The following is a 21,555-nucleotide window of genomic DNA, read 5'->3' on the forward strand; positions in this document are numbered from 1 at the left end:
ACAATGTTTACACTTCCTTCGTATTTCAGGAATCTCCTTAATTTCTAGTCCTGTTTCTGCAATTTCTAACACAAGGTACAATGCGCCCAGTGCTGCTGGTAAATAGTTCTCAAAGGGCAGTGATGGGAGGTAGGCCTGGCATAAAAAAAACTGAACATGAGCATAGTGCAGGAAAGAGGGCTTTGGATTATCACCACAGCGGAAAGCTGAGGGATTTCCCAGTAAAACGCAAGCATTCTAACAGGAGAGAAGTAACTTAATTTTACTTACACTTATCAGTAGCAGGTGTTCTTTGATGACCTATGGGTGACATCACCAATAGAGCCCAGCTCAGGGAGAAGTATCCCAGCAGCTATTAGTGCTCTCCAATCAAAGATTGATGGGTAAACCTGACTGTCTACATTGTCTGGTGGCCCGATTTATGAAAAGATTGTTCTACACCAAACCTCCTATCAAACTGCCTCCATTAGCATAGAATCTTAATATCATCCTTGCTGCCCTCATGAAAGCTCCATTTGAACCACTTTACTCTTGTTCTCTAAAGTTTCGCACATGGAAAGTCACTTTTCTCATTGCATTCACTTCTACCAGAAAAGTATCATAACAGGAGGCAGTTTTCAAACCCATCCAAAATGCCTCCCTAAGGTAGTATTGGAATTCCATCTCATTCATTTAATTGTTCTTTCTGTGTTCGTCCCTAAGCCACCCTCTCATCCCTTGTGAGACAACATTCATACCTTGGACTGCACGTGTGCTTTAGCTTATTATCTGAACTACACAAAGCCTTCAATCCTAACAGATTATATTACTGGACAGCAGGAGGCACTAGCTTAAAAATAAGCCACATTAAGGAAAGTAATGCAACCATTCTGAGTCATAGGGGTGGGATTCAGGTAGGGAGGACGATATCTGCCACAGACTGGAGTTATTCAGAGAAGTCCCAAGGGACAGACTTCCACAAGAGAAACTTCCTTAGGTGTAGGCTGTGGAAGAGTCCTGGGAAGGAAGGAAGACAAAAGATCTAGAGAAAGAGAATCTTCCCTAGCTGTGGGCTGAGGAGAAGACCTGGGAAGGGGTGGAGTGCGTGTAAGAGTGTCAAAGTGATGGTTGATGTCTGTTTGGCAGAGGTAAGTCAACTATATTACTTGAATACTGTGAGAGCTGGTTAATTGACCAAAGACTAATGATTGCTGAACTGGATGTGAAACTCTGTTAACTGCCTAAAGAGTAAAGGCGGTCAACTGCCTAAAGGTAAAGGTATAGTTTAGCCTTCCCTGAGTCTGTGAAGTTACAGTCTCAGGTCTGTGAACGAATAAAGACTTTTCATTATACCTTACATGAGTGTCCAGGGTGTGTGTATACAGTACTATCTCTACATGGCTAGCTGATTATATCTCCTTCACATATGCTCAGGCTGGGCTGACACTTCATGGTCATGTCATTGCTTATGATTTATGAGCCATGGCTGCCCATTTTTGCTCTGTCCCTACTCTTTTATTCACACCTTTACTAGAGCAGGGGTGTCCAATCTGCGGCCCAAGGGCTGCATGCAGCCCCGTGAAGTATTTTGTGTGGCCCCGATAGAGGGCGATGCAGTGTTTTCCTCTGCTGCCCCAGAAAAATCTTTTTCGGCCATTGCGGCCCAGGGAAGCCAAAAGGTTGGACATCCCTGGTCTAGAGCAAAATTCCATGTAGGATAGCTGGTTTGAACAAGCAGTTATGTAAAATCTTTTAAATTCTTGAATGCCAACACTGCCCACCAACCCTTTTTTTCCTGTCAGGCTCATTTTTAGTTACATTACATTAGTGATTTCTATTCCGCCATTACCTTGCGGTTCAAGGCGGATTACATCCAAACTAAAACAAAATTACATTCAAAATTTGAAGGAATAGAATAAGCGATGACATAGAATTTTTAAGGTAATATATATTGGGTAAAGAGTTACCAAAGGGAAATGGAGGTCTTTAGGAGATAAGAATAGGGTGAAATTATGGGTTTTAGATAACGTTTGGTAGATAAAAGAGTATTAGAGAGATCTAAGGGTAAATAGAGTGTTGGATATTGGGTTGGGATTGTTTGTGCTGGATAGGTTTTATGTGTTTTTTGAAGAGTATGGTTTTAATGTCTCTCCTGAAGGATTTGTAGTCTGTAGTCGAAGATAACAGAGTGGTGATTTGTCTGTCCAGTTTAGCTGCTTTGGAGGCTATTAGGTTATCATAAAGTTTTTTTCGTTTGACATCTTTGGATGATGGGTGAGTGAATAGTGAGTGGGATTTTCTGTGTCTGGTTGAGGAGGATTGATTTAGTCGGTTATTCCAGTAGGTTGGGCTTTCTCCGTTGAGAGCCTTGTAAAGTAAGCAGTAGAATTTGAAGTGCACTCTCGCTTCTATTGGAAGCCAGTGCGAGTCATGGTTTGCCTCTGTGATATGGTCATATTTTTTTAGGAAATAGACAAGTCTCAGGGCTGTATTCTGTATTGTCTGCAATTGCTTCATCATGGTCGCAGGACAAGGTAGGTATAGTATGTTGCAGTAGTCTATCATCCCAAGGATAAGAGATTGTACCAATAGTAGAAATTGCTTCTTTTCGAAGAATGTTCGGATTTTTCTGAGATTTCTCATAGTCATGAACGATGTCTTTATTATTTTGTTAATTTGGGGTTGCATGGTGCAGCCTCTGTCAATTGTGACTCCTAGCAATTTTAGTGTAGGTTGCATTGGGTATGAGATCGAGTTTATTACAAGATTAGTTAATGTTGGAGTTTTGTTGTTTTCTAGTAGGATGAAATTTGTTTTGTCAGGGTTAAGTTTTAATTTGTGCTCTGTCATCCAAATTGCAACTGAATCGAGAGTTTTGTGTATTGTGCTTGTCATGACGGGTTCTGGTTGGTCGAAGGGTAAGAGAATAGTGATGTCATCTGCGTAGCTGTATGAAATTATGCCATGATTATCTAGGTAATAGCTGAGGGAGGCTATGTATATATTAAATAGTGTAGGTGATAGGGGTGATCCTTGGGGAACTTCGCAGGGGTTGGACCATGGTTCTGATTTTTCTTGCATTGTTTTGACTCTGTAAGTTCTTGATTGTAGGAATCCTTTGAACCATGCAAGTACTTTGCCTGAGATTCCTATTGAATCGAGAGTTTGTAGAAGCATGTCGTGGTCTACCAAGTCGAAGGCTGCAGAAAGGACTAGTTGTATCAACAGGATTTTCTTGCCTGTACAGAAGTATTGTCTTACAGTGTCCATTAGTGTTCCTAGTAGTATCTCCGTGCTGTATTTGGCTCTGAATCCCGATTGTGGGGGGTGGAGTATGTTGTGATTCTCTAGGTAAGAGGCTAAAGTTTTTGCTACGAGACCTTCCATCAGTTTGATGTACAAAGGTATTGAGGCAATGGGTCTGTAATTGGATGTTTGGTCTTTTGCTCCTTTAGGGTCCTTTAATATCGGAGTTATTATGATTTCACTGAATTCTTGTGGGAAATAACCCTCTTGAAGTGCTGAGTATATCCATTGTAGAAGTAGGGAGCGGAATAATATGCTTGAGTTTTTCAGTAGGTATGGGGGGCAATGGTTGAGGTCACAGGCTGCATGGCTGTATTTATTATAAAGATTGTTGAACTCTGCCCATTCTATAGGTGAGAAATGGGACCAGGTTCTATCTGCTGCGACTGAGTCTTTTTCTGTTTGTGGAAATGATGTTTCTATGTGTGAGGGTGTTCCGTTGAAAGAGGCTCTGATATTTGCGATTTTGTTTTTGAAGTAGGTAAATAAGAGGGTGGCTGTAGGTGGGAGCGAATTGTTGTTCTCTATGTATGGTGTTGTGTTTGTGAGGACTTTTAGTAGCTGTAATAGCTTTTTTGAGTCTTGGGGTCCGTCTCCAATTTGTTTCGAGTAGTATGCCCTTCTTTTTTCTTTCAGTTTTTGTTTGTACTTTCGGTTTGTTGCTATCCATGCTGTTTTTGTGGATTCTTGGTCGCTTTTTTTCCAATTTCTTTCCAGTTGTCTACATTGTCTTTTGAGTTGGAGCAGTTCATTGTCAAACCATTTGTTTCATTTTCTGTGGAGTTTGGTTTTAGGTTTTTCTGGGGCTAGTTCGTCTAGTGTGGCCCTACTTAGCAGGTTCCATTTTGAGATGAAGTCTTTAGATGTGTAGTGTTGGATTATGGTGTCTGTTTTTGTCCAGAATACTGCGGGATCTATGTTTGCGTGAGAGGAAGGTAGTCTGTTGAGTAGTCGGAGTGTTTTTGTTACAAGACCAATTGATTTCGAAGGAGTAGGTATAGTGATCAGACCAAAGGGAACGGTTCCATTTTCTGTTTAAGGTTTGAATTTCTGGGTGTGAGGTCTGTTGGGACATGTAAGCTACGATGTCCAGCTGGTGTCCTTTTTCATGTGTAGTTTGAGGTAGAGAATAACACGGTGACAAAATTCATCACCGTTCCCGTCCCCGCGGATAACCGCGGGAAATAATCCCATGTCATTTTCTAGTGTCTATTTCAACCTCAGTCCTTCTACACCAGCATTCTTCAAAGCAAAGCTTGCGGGTCAGTGGTTGTGGCCATTCATACTCTGATACTTCCCTCTCTCCTTAAAGATTGACATGAAGATGGTTTCCCGCGGTTATCCGCGGGACGGGAACGGTGATGAATTTTGTCACCGCATCATTCTCTAGTTTGAGGATCTAAGATTTTATATGTTAGGGCTTCTAGGTATTCTAGTACGGTTTCAGAATTTTTGCAGGAATGGTTTTCAAGGTGAAGGTTGAGGTCTCCTAGGAGTTTGTAGGTAGTTGCTAGGGAGTTTCGATAGATAAATTCTTCAAATATTGTCTTGGCTGTGCTCCGGTTACTTGGGGTTATGTAGCATAGTATGCATGTGAGTGTTCCTTTAAGTGATGTGCTTGAGAGTTGACAGGCAAGTAAATCCATGTATTGGTTTGTTATTTTGTCTAGTAGGTGTATGTTTAATGTGTCTCTGGCTATGATGGCAATTCCTCAACCTCTCTTATTTTCTCTGCATACCAGTGTCATTTTGTGGCTTTTTGGACAGACTTCAGTTATTCTGGGGTCTGTATCAGAGGTGAGCCAGGTCTCTGTGAGGAAAAGGCAATCAAGGTTATCTTCTTCTATCCAGTTTTTTATGCGTTCTGTTTTAGGGCCAATGGCTCTGATGTTCATATAGGCGCATTTGAGAGGGATATATTCTATTGGTGAGTTGCTCATTGTTTTCAGGTATATGAGTTAATTACCAACTTTAATCTTATATGCCGAGTCTGGCAGTTATAGAGTCCCACATATTATGCCTGCTTATCCTTGGAAAAAGCAAAGCTATCTACCTAAAGCAGGTGTTCAACAAGGATAGCAGGCATAATATTCTTACATCCCATCTTTTTAATCTTCCTTAGCGTGCCTTCCTGTTTTCATTTATCCTTATTTTCTTTGACTTTGAGGGGTTTTGGGCCTTCAGGGCCCTTGAGGCATTTTTTTTTTATTATCCCTGGGGAGCATTGCCAATTTTTGGTATACCCACTACTCAAGCTCTCTGGGCCTGTGTGAATGTATAGACAGAAGTTCATGTTGCAGCTCTGCAAATTTCTTCTATAGAGACAGATCTCAAGTAGGCTACCAAAACACAGTCATAGTTCTGGCCCAAAAGACTTCTAGAAAAGTTTGCTGGGGTACTGTGTCTTGTCCCAGTGTCCACTGGCAAAATCACCATTGGTTAAGATTTTATAATGCTGCTTCTCCTTGGAGAACAGATGGTTCACCAATCTTCAATTAGCATAACAACAGCTTCATCTGAAGCAATACAGACTCAAATTGAAGATATTATTGTTTTAGAATGATAGAAAAACATAACTAGAAAAAATGCAAGGGGTCATCTGGTCCATCTTCACACAAGATAAGCTTTTTTGTATCTAGTGTAAATCATGTTTTATTGATGCACAATCAGCAAATACACCAAACAAAACAAAAGTCCAACAAGATCGAGAACACCAAAAGTACAACAAAACAGGTTTTTCAAATAAACCCCGTCTCCACCCCTACCCACTACCGAGTGCAAAAACTCCACCCACCCCGGAATCCTCCCCCCCCCCGATCCCTATCCAGGACCCCGAAGATAGCAAGGAGAGCAGCGAGACTGCTGAGCAAGCTTTGATCTTATGCCGCTCAGCAAGCATCAAAGAGGACAACCCCAACCACCCCTACACAGATTTGATCACCATTCCATCCAACATACATACAACACTCACCCGTCCATCCATACCAACCATCCACACTCAGCCAAACAGCCTACCAACCAACCCAGGGAAGCATCCAAGGACATACGGTATCATCAACTAAAATGAGTTTAAGACCAGACTTCTGGCCCTAGGGGAAAGCGATTGAATATAGGAGTCCCAGATCTGCAAAAAAAAACTTTTTTCCGCTTGAACGACAAGCGAGCATGGCATTGCTCCAAGAGCATCAAATTATAAAAGTGATTCCTCCAGGCCCACTAAGCAAGTGTTGTTGCTTGCATCCAGACACTAAGTATGATCTTCTTACCTATAACAGCAACCTTCCAGATCAACATCCGATGTTCCCGAGCAGATACCCTCAAAGATTCATACCGATCCAGAAGCAAGCTTACCTGCGATATCGGAAGAGAATGATCAAAAAGCCTTTCCAGAAAGCGGAGTACTGCCCTCCAAAAAACTTTCACACGAGGGCACCCCCAAAATGCATGAAAAAATGAATTACAGCCCTGTTGACATTTAGGGCAGGTCGGGAAAGAAATACCACCGGCACTGTGCACCCGCTTTTGGGAAAAATATGCTCGATAGACCACACGAAATTGGCATTCCCTCAGTTCAGCGCTAATAGAAATAGAAGAAATACGATTAATAAGGGAGAGAAAATTCAAAGACTCCACAGGTATACCCAGATCTCTCCCCCAGCGATGCCCCAAAGCCTTATAAGACTTCCGAGGAGATAGACATCGTATAGCTCCATGCAACACAGACACCATCAGGCCACTATCATGAAACTGAGCAAAAAAGAGACGAAATTGGTGGCCCAAATGAAACCGTAGGCCCGAGCAAGCCAATGATGAATTTGTTTATAGGCAAATAACCAACCAACCCCAAGGAATGGAGCATGGGAAGAGTTCCCCAAGATTGCATAGCACCCTCAGCGTCCAATAAATGTTCAAGAAGAAGCAAACCCTCTCCAGACCATCTCGCAAAGATAAGATTATCGTTGCCAGGAAGGAAGTGCAGATTCCCCTGAATAGACAACTGATCCAAAATCTGAGGGTCCCCCCCAGCAACCCGACCAAGGCCTTCCAGCAAAAGCGCCAAGACCGAAGAACAACACTGGACTGAAGTGCAGGGGGCAAAAAGGCGAACGGGTATCTGGGACAAAGAAAACAAGTGCCAAAAATGAAAAAAGAGCAAATTTGAAGTCCAGAGAAAGATAATCATTGCTCCGTAAGCACCAGTTACCCAAGAAACGAAGCAGGCAAGCCCAGTTAAACAGGCCTATATCCGGAAGTCCCAAACCTCTGAATCTCCCCAGACCAAACAAATAAGTGAGCGAGATCTGAGGCTTCTTACCCTGCCAAAGGAAGCATGTCAACTGCCTATGAAGCTGTTGAAGATCCCTGCACCGAAGACAAAGGGGCAGGAGCTGGAGTACGTATAGCTAGCGGGGAAAAACAACCATCTTATACAATTGAACCTTACCGTAGAAGGAAAGAGGCAGAGACATCCACTGCGCGAAACTACTAGTCGTAGCGGCCAACAAAGCATCAACATTAGCACGATATAGCAGTCCCACACAGCTCGTGAGCTGCACACCCAAATACTTGAACGAGCCGTCCCCCCAACATAGAGGAAACTGTACCGGCCACTCCCGACGCACAGAGTCTGCAGTAGCTAGTGCTAAGTATTTATCATAATTAAGTTGAAAACCAGAGAAATCACCATACTCCTCGAAAAGTGACATAAGAGTTGGGAAGAAAGCCCACGGGGAGGTCAAATGAACCAGCAAATTGTCCGCAAATGCCAAAATCTTAAACTCATGGCCTCCAAGCTGGACTCCCGAACCTCCATATTGGCAGAGATCTTGCGAATTAAAGGATCTAACATAAGCACAAAGAGGAGAGGTGACAAGGGGCAATCCTGTCTAGTACCCCTCTTAATTGGAAAGGCCGCTGAGGATACCCCATTAACTAACACCGTGGACTGTGGATTATGATACAACGCTGCCACCGCAGCGCAAAAGAAGCCACCCATGCCATAATGTTGAAGAGTACAAAACAAAAAGTCCCACAAAACTCTATCAAAGGCCTTGTGGGCGTCAAAACTGACCAACAAAGAACGCTCCACCCACTCCAGGGATGCCAGGATAGTGCGGAGATTCCGAGTTGAAGACAGACCCTGGCCAAATCCAACCTGAGAATCCACTATAAGCGAGGGCAAAATCTCCGCCAGCCGGTTGGCCAATAATTTAGCAAAAAACTTCACTTCAGCATTCAAAAGCGAGATGGGGCGGTAAGAGGAGGCCTGTAACAGATCCTTCCCAGGCTTAAGCAAAACAACAATCTGAGCCACCTGAAGAGAAGGCGGGAGAGCCCCATCTCGTACCACACCATTAAACTTGTCAACCAGAACAGGAGCAACGTCCGCAAATAGAATGCGATAAAACTCGTTCCAAAAACCATCGGGCCCTGCCACCTTATTCAACGAGGAACTTTCAATGACCAGCGTTAACTCATCAACCATAAACGGGGCCTGTAAACGTGCATTCTGAGTATCTGACACCACCAGGTGAGAGACCTGATCTAAATAGAGGTCCCCGCCAGTGAAGAAGCCTGCAGAGCATCATACAATTCCTGAAAATGCTGTTGAAATACTGCTGCCAAATCTTTATCCCTGTGGACCAGACCACCGTCTGCCTTATGAAGTTGCAGAATAGGGGAAACCCTCTTAGTGCGCCAAATTAAATTAGCCAACAACTTACTGCTCTTATTGGCATGCAAATACAATTGATATGTATAGTAAGCCAAAGATTTCATAGCCCAGTCATGTAAAAGTTCCCACAACGCCTGTTGCGAGGCCAGCAGTAACGCCCTATTGACTCCAGTGGGATGATCCCCATAGCGGCGACAGTCATCCTGAACCTGGCACTCCAACCGGAGCACCTGACAGTCGCACCGCTTTTTCTTGCGTCTCGAGTAAGCAAGGATCTCCCCCCGCAAAACAACTTTAGTAGCTTCCCGTCCTTCTCTGCCTCTCTAGTGTTCCTTTCTCCTCCTCTTTACCTTTTTACTTGTGCTCCTTCTTCCCCTTTGCCTCGCTGCTCCTCCGCTCCTTTCTCTCCTAGCTCGGGAACATTCTTGAGACTGCTTTTATTTAATAGCTTTGTAGATGTCATTATTGAAGAGGTTTGTCCAGTTAACCTCTGATCCATAATACAATTTTGTTCCAGGAAATTGTTATCAGCTGCTGCCAAAGGGATGCTAGAGGTACTCTGGGCTGTTTGGCAGGGAAGCAGAAGTTGTAGGAGCAGGAGCCAGGCCTATGTGAAGAGCAATAACACATCCTGCTTTATCAGGCTCATTAGTTGTTTGACTTGGGGGTAGGGGTAGCATTTTAACATCTCACTGAGAAGGCTGTTATGGTGGTGACTGGACGCCAGGACGTGATACCACCATAGTGACAGTCAAAAGGAAGGCAATTTCTGCAAAAAGATTGGATGGCGCTATAATGGAGAAGTTCTGATTTTAGTTACATTAGCTATTCTTATAGTAAGATATATGACAGACCAAAACAGGCTATTTATACGTGTAGGATGCATGTGTTTGTGTGTGTAGATAAATTAAAAATAAAGTTTTACAAAGTTTTAACTGAATTTATTATCTAATATTATTTTGTAAATAAAAAGGCCCTACCTTGATTGTCTTCATTATTATCATCTGAGAGATCAACAAATGAACCTCCTTTTCCACCAGCATCTTCTTCAAAATCATCTTCATCCATACTGCTCAGGGAAACTTCTTCATTGTCCAGGTCCTTATCATCAGCAATATCCCAGTCAGAGTCGTTATCTTCCTCTTCACTTTTACCAACTTTGGAAGTTTTTATATTACTGAAACACAGAAATCAATCAATCATAATAAAGAAGGACTATGGAGTCTAACAACATCACATCTTACAAATACAATAACATTTTAATATACCATACAAACATACGTTCTGAGCTCGTAGCGGAGAATGGGATAGAAAAAATGAATAAACTTAGATACAAGGGATTGCTCAGAAGGAAAAGTTAAATCTTACTTGATAACTTTCTTTTGGTCCTACCAGATTAGTTCAGAATAAGTGTGTTGTATCCATCAACCAGCAAATGGAGATAGAGAAAGAAAGCACAGTTACTTACCGTAACAGGTGTTATCCAGGGACAGCAGGCAGATATTCTCACGAATGGGTGACATCACCGACGGAGCCCCAGTATGGACCACTTTAAAAGTGCATTGCCACTTTAAGTCTGTAGAAAGTTCGCGATAGCCCGAACCGCGCATGCGCAAGTGACTTTCCGCCCGATGTAGGGCACGTGGTCCCTCAGTTAAGAAGCCAACCCGGGGAGGTGGGTGAGATGTGAGAATATCTGCCTGCAGTCCCTGGATAACACCTGTTACGCACTTATTCTGAACTAATATGGTAGGACCAAAAGAAAGTTACATCTTACTTGTTAACTTTTCCTTCTGAGCAATCCCTTGTACCTAAGTTTATCCCAGAACAAGCAGGCAGCATATTCTCACAAATGGGCGACTTCCAAGCTAACAGAGATGGGATGGTGGGAGTGTTGGCCTAAGAAAATAAATTACGGATTGGCCAAAGAGCCCATCCCATCTGGAGAAAAATTCCAGACAATAGTGAGAAGTGAATATATGAACTGAGGACCAGGTGACAGCTTTACAGATTTCCTCAATGGGCGTAGATCTAAGGAAAGCCACAGAAGCTGCCATAGCTCTAACTTTGTGGGCTGTGACACGACTCTCCAGTACCAGTCCAATCTGAGCATAGCAGAACGAAATGCAGGCAGCCAGCCAGTTGGAAATCGTTCTCTTGGATACAGGATGCCCCAACTTGTTTGGATCAAAAGAGATGAAAAGTTGGGGAGATGTTCGTTGTGGCTTTGTCCAGTCACTGTAGTAGGCTAAAGCCCACTTACAGTCCAAAGTATGCAAAGCAGTTTTTCTAGCATGAAAATGAGGTTTAGGAAAAAACAATGGTAGAACAATTGACTGATTGAGATTAAATTCAGTGACAACTTTTGGAAGAAACTTTGGATGTGTACGTAGAACCACCTTGTCATGATAAAAAAAACTGTGAAAAGTGAATCTGTTATTAATGCTTGTAACTCACTGACCCTCCTGGCAGAGGTGAGAACAATAAGGAAGACCATTTTCCAGGTAAGAAACTTGAGATGAGCTGTGACCATTGGTTCAAATGGTGGCTTCATCAAACTGGAAAGAACCACATTAAGGTCCCAGACGACAGGTGGAGGCTTGAGAGGTGGTTTAACATTGAAAAGCCCCTTTATGAACCTGGAAACCAAAGGATCAGCAGTGAGAGGTTTTCCCTCTACTGGCATGTGAAAAGCAGTAATAGCACTGAGATGGACTCTGATAGATGTAGACTTGAGCCCAGAGTCAGACAGATGAAGAAGATAATCCAACACCAATTCCACTGCCAAGGATGTTGGATCACGATGATGAAGTCGACACCAGGAAGAAAATCTAGTCCACTTTTGTTGGTAACATTGCTGAGTGGCTGGTTTCCTGGATGCATCCAGAATTTGACGAACAGGCTGAGAAAGACGTAAGACAGGTGAATTCAGCCCGAGAGAAACCAAGCTGTTGGGTGTAGAGATTGCAGGTTGGGATGTAGATTCGATTCCTGATTCTGAGAGAGCAGAGAAGGAAATATGGGAAGAGGCATGGGCTGAGTTGAAGGAGAAGGGGGAACCAATATTGCCTGGGCCACTGTGGATCAATGAGAATCATGGTGGCTGCTTCTCTCTTGACCTTGAATAAGGTTCGCAACATGAGAGGAAGTGGAGAGAATGCAAATAGAAACAGACCCGTCCAATCCAGGAGAAAAGCATCTGCTGCCAGAAGGAGATGAGAATAAAGTCTGGAGCAAAACTTGGGCAGCTTGTGATTGTGAGAAGCTGCATACAAGTCCACTTGAGGAGTGCCCCATTGAACAAAGATGGACTGAAGAGTTGCAGAGTCGAGTCCATTCGTGAGGTTGAAGAATTCTGCTGAGGTTTTCTGCTAGGGAATTCTTCTCCCCTTGAATGTAGACCGCCTTCAAGAACAGATTGTGAGCTGTTGCCCAAGTCCAGATTTTTTGGGCTTCCTGGCATAACAAGAGAGAGCCCGTGCTTGTTTAAGTAGTACATTGCTACTTGATTGTTCGTGCAAAGGAGGAATTCCTGAGGGCAAAGAAGATGATGAAAAGCCTTGAGGGCATAAAACATCGCTCTGAGTTCTAAGAAATTGATGTGAAATTTCCGCTCCCTGGCAAAAGCATGTGATTCGGGCATCTCACAGGAGGTACACACTCCAGCGAGGAATCGCGGACCAGTTGTGTGTGCATGAGGCAAGAAATCCAGTGGGGGAGACAGGAGAGGGCAGCCGGAGATGCAGGAGAGAGCAGCCGGAGTGCCTGCGAATGAAGGAAATCACTCGCAGTATGCTCCGACCACCTCTTCCTGCACTAAAGTCGGGCCTCACCAATCAGGAGCTGCGTGTCAAAGCAGCTCCTTATTGGTAAGGCCCGACTTTAGTGCAGGAAGAGGCGGTCGGAGCATACTGCGAGTGATTTCCTTCACTCGCAAGTGCTCCAGCTGCTCTCTCCTGCCCAGTCATTCGCGGTCACAGCCTCTCATGGTCCTGATCATTCACGGTCGGAAAATATTGCAAATGACTAGGACCGCGAATCGCCCACCGCGAATGACCGGGGGAGTACTGTACCTTGTATTGGTAATGACAGCAATTGATTTGAAACCGGAGGTACTTTCTGGAAGCCGGATTAATCGGGATATGTGTGTAGTCTTCTTTGAGGTCTAGGGAGCATAGCCAGGAGAGAATAAAGCAGGGCGAGTGACATCATCCTGAATTTCTCCTTGACTAGAAATTTGTTGAGACCTCTGAGATCCAGGATAGGTCTCAGTCCTCCAGTCTTCTTGGGGACTAAGAAGTAACGGGAGTAGAATCCCTGGGCCTGCTGATCGAGGGGAACTTCCTCGATAATAATAATAATCATTTATTTCTTATATACCGCTATACCGTGAAGTTCGAAGCGGTTTACAATAAAGATACATTTGACAGTACATGGGATAGAAACGGTTTACAATAAAGATACATTTAGTCAGTGCATAGGATGCAAGTGGTTTACATTAAAGATTCATTTTGTCAGTACATGGGATACAAGTGGGTTACAATAAAGGTATATTTTGTCAGTACATAGGATGCAAGTGGGTTACAAAACAAGTGGTTTACTATCAAGGTGCATTTTGTCAGTGTATGGGATACAGGTGGGTTACCATAAAGATACATTTAGTAAGTACATGGGTTACAATAAAGATACGTTTTGTCAGTACATGGGGTGCAGATGGGTTACAATAAAGATACATTATGTCAGTACATGAGATTCAAGGTGGAAAGTATAATTAGTTTCGGGTCTTGGAATTAGGGGGCAAGGTGGAAGGGTCATGGCGAGGAAGAGTTGGGTATGGGAATTTAGAATTTGTTAAACAGTCGAGTTTTCAGGGATTTTCTAAAGTCTGCGTATGTAGTGGCCTCAAGTATGAGCTTTCCAAGCCATGTGTTCAGCCTAGCTGCCTGGAATGATAACATTCTATCTAGAAACTTTTGTATTGGTAAGATTTCAAGGAGGGGTAATTAAATAGGTTTGTTCTGCGAGTGCTCTTGTTGGACTCGTTGGGGGAGAACTGGGAGATTAGGTAAGCTGGAAGAATCCCAAAGACAGCTTTGTAGCAAAAACAAGCAAACTTGAAGAGGACTCTGGATTCTGCGGGTAACCAGTGGAGTTTCTGATAATAAGGGGAAATGTGTTCCCATTTTTTTAAACCGTGGATTAGTCGGATCGCGGTGTTCTGGATTAATCTCAGCTTGTTGAGGATCTTTTTATAAGCTCCTAGGTATATGATGTTACAGTAATCTAGGGTGCTTAAGATGGATGATTGTACTAGTAAACGGAAGGACTTTTCATCAAAGAATTTTATAATAGTGCGAAGTTTCCAGAGGACCGAAATACATTTTTTAAACAGTAGGTTTGTGTGGTTTTCCAGGGTTAGGTGTTTGTCAAGTGTTACCCCCAGAATCTTTATGGTTTGGTCAATTTTGTATTCTCAGCTCTGTAGGTGAATTGAATTTTCTTTTATTTTTTCGTTGGGTGATGCCAGGAAGAATTTGGTTTTTTCTGTGTTGAGTTTCAGTTTGAAGGCCATCATCCAGCGCTCTATTTGATTTAGGATGTTGGTTAAGGAGTTGGAGAATTGTGACGTTAGGGCGGTTAGCGGAATCATTACAGTAATGTCATCTGCGTAGATGTAGAAGGTGAGCCCTAGGCTTTGTAGCAGATTTCCTAATGAGCTGAGGTAGATATTAAAGAGGGTTGGGGATAGGGGGGAACCCTGAGGTAATCCACAGTTGTTATTCCAGCTATGGGAAAGTTTGTAATCTTTGAATACCTGGTAGGATCTGTTCCTGAGGAATCCTTGGAACCAATTGTGAGCGTAACCTGTGATGCCTGTGGTTTCTAGGCAGTTCAAAAGAATGGTGTGATCTACTAGGTCAAAGGCGCTACTTAGGTCCAGTTGTAGGATCATGGCGCTGGTACCTTGGGTGAGGAGGGCGTGAAGGTGGTTAAGTAGTGAGGCCATGATTGTTTCGGTGCTGTGACCAGGTCTGAAGCCTGACTGGTTGTTGTGCAGTAAGTTGAATTTGTCTAAATATGAGTTTAGTTCAGCATTTACTATCCCTTCCATTATTTTGACCGCGAGAGGGATGTTTGCGATAGGTCTGAAATTGGTTAGGTTGTTGGGTGGTTCTTTGTTGTTTTTTTTAATGGGTGTTATTACAATTTGACCTAAGTTTTTTGGAAATATTCCTGCGGTTAGTTGTAGGTTAACCCAGTTGAGTAGTTTGGCTTTGAAGATGATTGGGGCTGCTTTCATTACATCTGGGGGGCAATCTGCAGTGTCCAATCTGCAGTATGATTTGACGTATTTGTTGTAGAATTTGTTAAATGTTTGTCAATAGGTCTCACTAAAGTTGGACCAGTTCATGTCTGCTTTGGCGGCGACTAGGTCTTGTGGAATGGAGTAGTCCTAGTGGGAGTCTGGAGAATCCGTTATAGAGTGTCTTAAGTTATTTACTTTGGTGTTAAACTAAACTAAACCTTGGGTTTATATACCGCACCATCTCCACGAATGCGGAGCTCGGCACGGTTTACAGGAAGAAGGATGAGAGAGGAACTACAGTGGAGAGATTAAAGAGTTAGGTGTAAAGGGGGAAGGTGAGAGTCCTAAGAGGGAGGAAGTGTTACAGTTTTGAGAATAGCCAGGTTTTTAGGTGTTTGCGGAAGAGTTGGAGGGAGCTTGAGGTTCGGAGAGGGGAGGTGAGGTTAGGTTATTCCAGATCTCAGTGATTCTAAAGGGGAGGGATGACCCAAGTTTGCCTACATGGGAAATACCTTTTATGGAAGGGAAAGATAGTTTAAAAATTTGGGAGGACCTGGAGGAAGTAGGGGTTGGGGAGTTCCAGGATAGAGGGATAACGGCAGGAAGGATGCCATGTAGGATCTTGTAGGCCAGACACGCACATTTGAAGTGGATCCTGGGGATTACTGGGAGCCAATGGAGCTTAGACAGGAGTGGTGAGACGTGATCAAATTTGCTTTTCGCGAAAACAAGCTTAGCTGCGGCGTTCTGAATCCGCTGAAGTCTGTGGAGGCTTTTCTTGGTTAGGCTGAGGTAGATAGAATTGCAGTAATCCAATCTGGAGAGGATGATGGATTGTACTAGGACTGCGAAGTGTTTTTGGTGAAAATAGGGTCTGACTTTCCTTAGCATGTGAAGGCTGAAGAAGCATTTCTTCACCAGGGATTGGAGATGTTCGTTGAAGGATAGAGAAGAGTCTAAGGTGACACCCAGAACTTTGCTTGAGAACTCGAGCTGTAATGGGGGGCCGGAGGACAATGGGATGGAGGAAGGTAGATGGTCTAACTTTGGGCCGAGCCAAAGGAGTTTTGTTTTGGACTCGTTTAGTTTCATATGCATTGTGAATGCCCAGGATTGGAGGTTCTTTATGCATGAGGATATGTTCGTGGAGAGGTTAGTGAGGTTCGAGTCGGTCTCAAGGAGGACGAGGATGTCATCAGCGTAAGTGTAAAGAGTTTCAAGGGGGGATAGTTGGAGTAGTTTCAGGGAGGACATGTAAATGTTAAAGAGGATTGGGGAGAGGGGTGAGCCTTGTGGGACACCACAAGTCGGGGTCCAGGGGGAGGATGAGGTGCCGCTCATGTTAACCATGTAAGAGCGGGAGCGCAAGAATTTGGAGAACCAATCAAGAACTATGGAGCTAATGCCTATCTCGGAGAGTTGGAAAATTAGAATGTCGTGGTGGACAACGTCAAAAGCTGCGGAGAGGTCGAATTGTAGAAGGACAGCAAACTTGTTACGAGAATGCAGTTGCTGAACCTTAGAGATTAGAGAGGCCAATAGGGATTCAGTGCAGAAGTTGGGTCTGAAGCCATATTGGTACGGTAAGAGGATGGAGAATCTTTCTAAGTAGGAAGAGAGCTGGGTAGATATGATAGACTCGAGCAGTTTGGTGAGGAGAGGGATATTTGCTATTGGACGGTAGTTGGATGGTATGGAGGGGTCTAGGTCAGCTTTTTTCAGTAAAGGGGTCAATGCGATGTGTCCCATTTCAGTGGAGAATAGGCCTGATAATAGGGCAGAATTTATGAGTTTGGTAAGAGATGTGATGGCCTGTGCAGGGATTTTCTCAAATAGGTAGGAGGGAAATGGGTCCAGGATGCAGTTGCATGATTTTAACTTGAGGCAGAGTTTAAGGGTCTGAGAATCAGATATGAGCTCGATGACAGTCCAGAATCTGTCGGCAGGGATGGGGTTGAGAGCAGCTAGGGTGGGGTTGGGTTCGGGGGCACCAGAGAATTGTAGGAGATTGCGGGCGGGAAGGAGCGCCTTAAGGTAGAGATCTTATCGTTGAAGAATTTTGCTAGGACCTCGGCTGAAGGAGATGAGGGAAGAAGGGTGGAGTCATTTTTAGTGGTTAGGGAGCGCCAAATGTTGAACAATGTGCCATTCTGGTTTTTGGATTTGGAGATCTTGTCTCCATAGAAGTTCTTCCTTGCTTTTTTTAATATTGAGTTGTAGAGTTTGATAATGACTCTCCAGGCCTGTCTGTCAGATGAGGATTTGGATTTTTTCCATTTTCGCTCTAAGGCTCGACATTTTTGTTTCAGGTCTCTATGGAGTGGAAGGTACCAAGGGGCTTTATGGGGATAGGTGATGGATTTAGTGGTTTGGGGGGCGAGGGAGTGGTAGGTGGACTTGGAAAGGGCGATCCAGTTGTGCCAATTGTTTTCAGAGTCTGCAAGCTTGGGAATGGAGGGGAGGAGGTTGAGGAATTTGGTCCAGAACAGATCGCTCAAAATTTTTTTCCGGAAGGTAATAGAATTGGGGGATCGGGGTGGGGATCCGAGATGAGACATGAAGATGGGGAGGCAGAAGGCCCCTAGGAGATGGTCTGACCACGGGATGTGTTCCCAACGGGTGTCTTCGGCAGACGTTTTATAAGCGGTGAGGTCGAGGAACTGGATGAGGTCTAGGGTGTGCCCTTTTTCATGGGTAGGAGCGGATGTGGGGGGGGAGAAACCTAGGGAGATGAGGAAGTCATTGAATTCTATCGTGTCCTTGCTGGTGGAGTCGTCAAGGTGGAGATTAACGTCTCCGATGATTAGTAATCTTTGGAATTTGAGAAAGGCATTAGTTATGGTCTCGAAGACAAAATTAGAGGAATTGGACCAAGGGATAGGTGGACGGTATAGTAACAGGATGCCCAGTGGGTGAGGACGGAGCTCATCATTGATTAAGGCTAGCATATATTCTAATGAAGCGTTGGAGCCTCTCTCGAGGAGCTGGACATCAAAGAAGGATTTGTAGAGGAGTGCCAGGCCACCTCCTTTGCGCTTGATTCTGGGTGAAAAGAGGCCTTGGTAGCCATAGGTGCAGAGTTCATTTTGTGTGAAGAGGTCATCTTTTGAGATCCATGATTCCGTGATGCACAGGAATCCAGGATCGAGGTCCTCAAGGAGGTCCTTCAGAATTTGAATTTTATTGCATGCGGATCTGGCGTTGCAGTAAAGGGTCGGGACAGGGGTGAGAGAGTTAGAGGCATGGCAGGGGAGGTTAGCATGGGGGACAGGCTTTAGAGAGGTGGGATTGACTTTGCGGGGGTTTTTCCTGGTGGGGTGATTCCTGGGGCGCGTCAGGGTGGGGATTCTGGTGCCAGGGCCAGAATTGTGACTATTTGAGGAGTCGAGCAGTTTGGGAGAGGGAGGGTTCAGGCAGAGGGAGGTGTTGAGAGATGAGCAGAGCAGGAGAATAAGGACCCAAAGGGGTGGCTTCATGGTTTGTTTTTTTTGGTCAGAAAAGGGCCTTAGCAATGGGCAGAGACTAGTAACTGGACAAAATTCTAGCGTAGGGGCTTAGCGATGGCTAATTGGGTAAGAGCCTTTATAATGCAATCAAGTAAACTGTACAGATCACGATGGAATTTGAACATGGGAGACTTAAGCCAGGCAGGCAGAGTGGAGGCAGCGGACTGTTCAGCAGGGGCTGTAGGGGGCGGAGTTGGTCTCCTACGTCGGCCAATTCTTTCCCTTGCGGTGGCTGGAGCCGAAGAAGGGCTGAGCAGGAAAGATAACAGTTTTACAGGTTTGAAGAACGGCTCAGCAAGGGCTGTTGGGGGCGGAGTTGGTCTCCCACGACGGCCAACTCCTTCCCTTGCGGTGGCTGGAGTCGAAGAAGGGCTAAGCAGGAAAGATGGCAGTTTTTCAGATTTGAAGAAAGGCTCAGCAAGGGCTGTTGGGGGCGGAGTTGGTCTTCCACGCCGGCCAACTCCTTCCCTTGCGGTGGCTGGAGCCGAAGAAGGGCTGAGCAGGAAAGATGGCAGTTTTTCAGATTTGAAGAACGGCTCAGCAAGGGCTGTTGGGGGCGGAGTTGGTCTCCCACGACGGCCAACTCCTTCTCTTGCCTTCCATGCGGAAGCTCAGAATTTGCAGTGAAACCATTATCCCCTGCTGGATCGGGGGAGGGGCGGAGCTGTGCTCTCAAGTATTCCGCCACTGCTTCTGCTGTCTGCCGCTGGTTTCGGTGCGGTCCCGGCGTCTCCTTGTGCTCACCGCTATCCCCTGCTGGATCGGGGGAGGGGCAGAGCAGTGCTTCCAAGTCCCAGCCGCTGATTCTGCTGCCTGCCTTTGGTTTTGGCGTCTATCTAGTTCAGGCTTCAGCTTCACTATTCTGCTCGTCAGTATCTGTGCTGATTTTCAACTAGCAGTCAGATAAAGTTTTTAGAGTGGGAGAGAACTGTACCAGGCTGGAAAAAAACAAACATCAATCGATACTGCTTCAATCCTCTGCTGGTTAGTATTTGTGTTGATTTTCAATTAACAGTCAGATAAAGTTTACAGAGTGCAAGAAAACTGTATTAGGCAGGCAAAAACAAACATCAGCTGACAGCCAGTTCACCAGCAACTGTCAGCGAATCAAAATACAACTGCCAATTAGTATTTGTGTTGATTTACAATTAGCAGTCAGATCAAGTTTTCAAAGTACAAGAGAACTGTATCAGGTAGGCAAAAATAAACATCAGCCGACAGCCAGTTCACCAGCCACTGTCAGCGATTCAAAACTCAACTGCCAATAAATTGCAATCAGTCAAATCGCACTTCTGATCTACTTTTCAATGGCAGGGAGGATTAATCAGCAGTCAGCTCTCATATTTTCTCAGCAAAAACTGTCACACTGCTGTGAGACAAATATCAAATAATAAGCAGTAAGTGTTGAAGAAGTCCGCCAGGTTGTCGGCTGTCACTATGGATTCTTCTGTCAGGTTTGAGTGAGATTGAATGTCATATAAGTCATGGACCAGTCTGAAAAGTTTGCTGCTGTTTATGGAGGTGTTACTAATTATGTTGGCGTAGAAGGTTCTTTTCTTTTCTTTGGCTGAGATTTTATAGCTTTTCAGCTTTTGGTGCCAGGCATTTCTAGTCTCTGGGGTTCCTAGTTTTGACCATTTTCTTTCTAGCTTTCTTAATTCTCTCTTTATCTCTAGGAGCTCTGGGTCGAACCAGCCTGTTAGGTATCTAGGTCTCTTCCTTCTTTTTTTCAGTGGGGCTATTTCGTTTAGTATGCGGGTGCTGGTTTTGATCCAGGAGCACATAAATTGATTGTTTTCCTCATCTTGGTTATGAGTGATGTCAGTGTGACCAGAATTCAGTTGGGTTAATCTTGCCTCTACTGGTGTGAAGTGGAGTGGATTTGATCTTTTCTTTCGTTGTGGTTGAGGTTGTCTTCAATTGCCAATCTAATTCGAAGTTGCATATTTTGTGGTCTGACCATAGAGAGTCAGACCAAGTTTCTGATCTCCATTTTATGTAGGGATTTGTCGAGTGTTTTGAGGATAAAGTTACCAGGTCTAATTGATGGCCTTTCTTGTGGGTTATTACTGGAGGTGGTTTGGGAAAGTCTAGTGTGGCTAGAACGGACCATAATTCTGAGATCTCTGGTTGGTTAGATTGGTCTAAGTGTAAATTTAAGTCTCCACTAAGGAGGTTCAGAGGGCCTGTTAGTGAGTTGGTTAATAGGAATTCATAAAATTCCTCTTTTGCTGTGGACCATTTTTTAGGGGGGATGTAGGCTAGGGTGATCGTTAGGGCGTCGGCTAGTGGTTCCGAGGTAAACTTTAGGGACAGGATTTCTAGGTATGTGGAGGATTTAGAGTAGAGAGTTGCGTGGGGACAGAAATCCCACCCGTCCCCGCCAAAGTCCCACCTGTCCCCGTGAGGACTACCACCCGTCCCCACCCATCCCCGCGAGGAATCCCTCCATCCCCACCCATCCCCTCCGACCCCACCCGACCCCGTGAGGAATCCCCTCCGTCCCCATAAACTTCAGAAATTGTTATTTCATTTAATTATGCTACTGAATTAAAGGCTCTGGTAGAAACCCATTTACAAATAAGCAAAAAGACTTTATTAATTTGGAAATATTAATTGGAAAGAATACATACTTTGTAAACGGGTTTCTACCAGAGCCTCTAATGTTTATAAATTTTTATCAACACAACTAATATACTACTTTATCCTGAAGCAAAAAAAGAAATAGAATTATTTTCCTACCTTTGTTTCCTGGTTTCTGCTTTCCTCATGTTCTCATTCAA

At 44.3% G+C, this 21,555-nt stretch overlaps 1 protein-coding gene across 1 annotated transcript in view; it reads right to left on the minus strand.

Annotated features, from left to right (window-relative positions):
• The window catches only part of CEBPZ (CCAAT enhancer binding protein zeta), a 348,861-nt gene that overhangs the window by 55,389 nt on the left and 271,917 nt on the right, over positions 1-21,555 (minus strand). Inside the window, exon 12 of the mRNA XM_033935900.1 lies at positions 9,940-10,136. Within this exon, the coding sequence (XP_033791791.1) occupies positions 9,940-10,136 (197 nt within the window). The remainder of the gene's footprint in view (positions 1-9,939; positions 10,137-21,555) is intronic.

The sequence above is a fragment of the Geotrypetes seraphini genome, chromosome 3 (assembly GCF_902459505.1).
Source record: "Geotrypetes seraphini chromosome 3, aGeoSer1.1, whole genome shotgun sequence".
In the NCBI taxonomy this organism is placed as follows: Eukaryota; Metazoa; Chordata; class Amphibia; order Gymnophiona; family Dermophiidae; genus Geotrypetes; species Geotrypetes seraphini.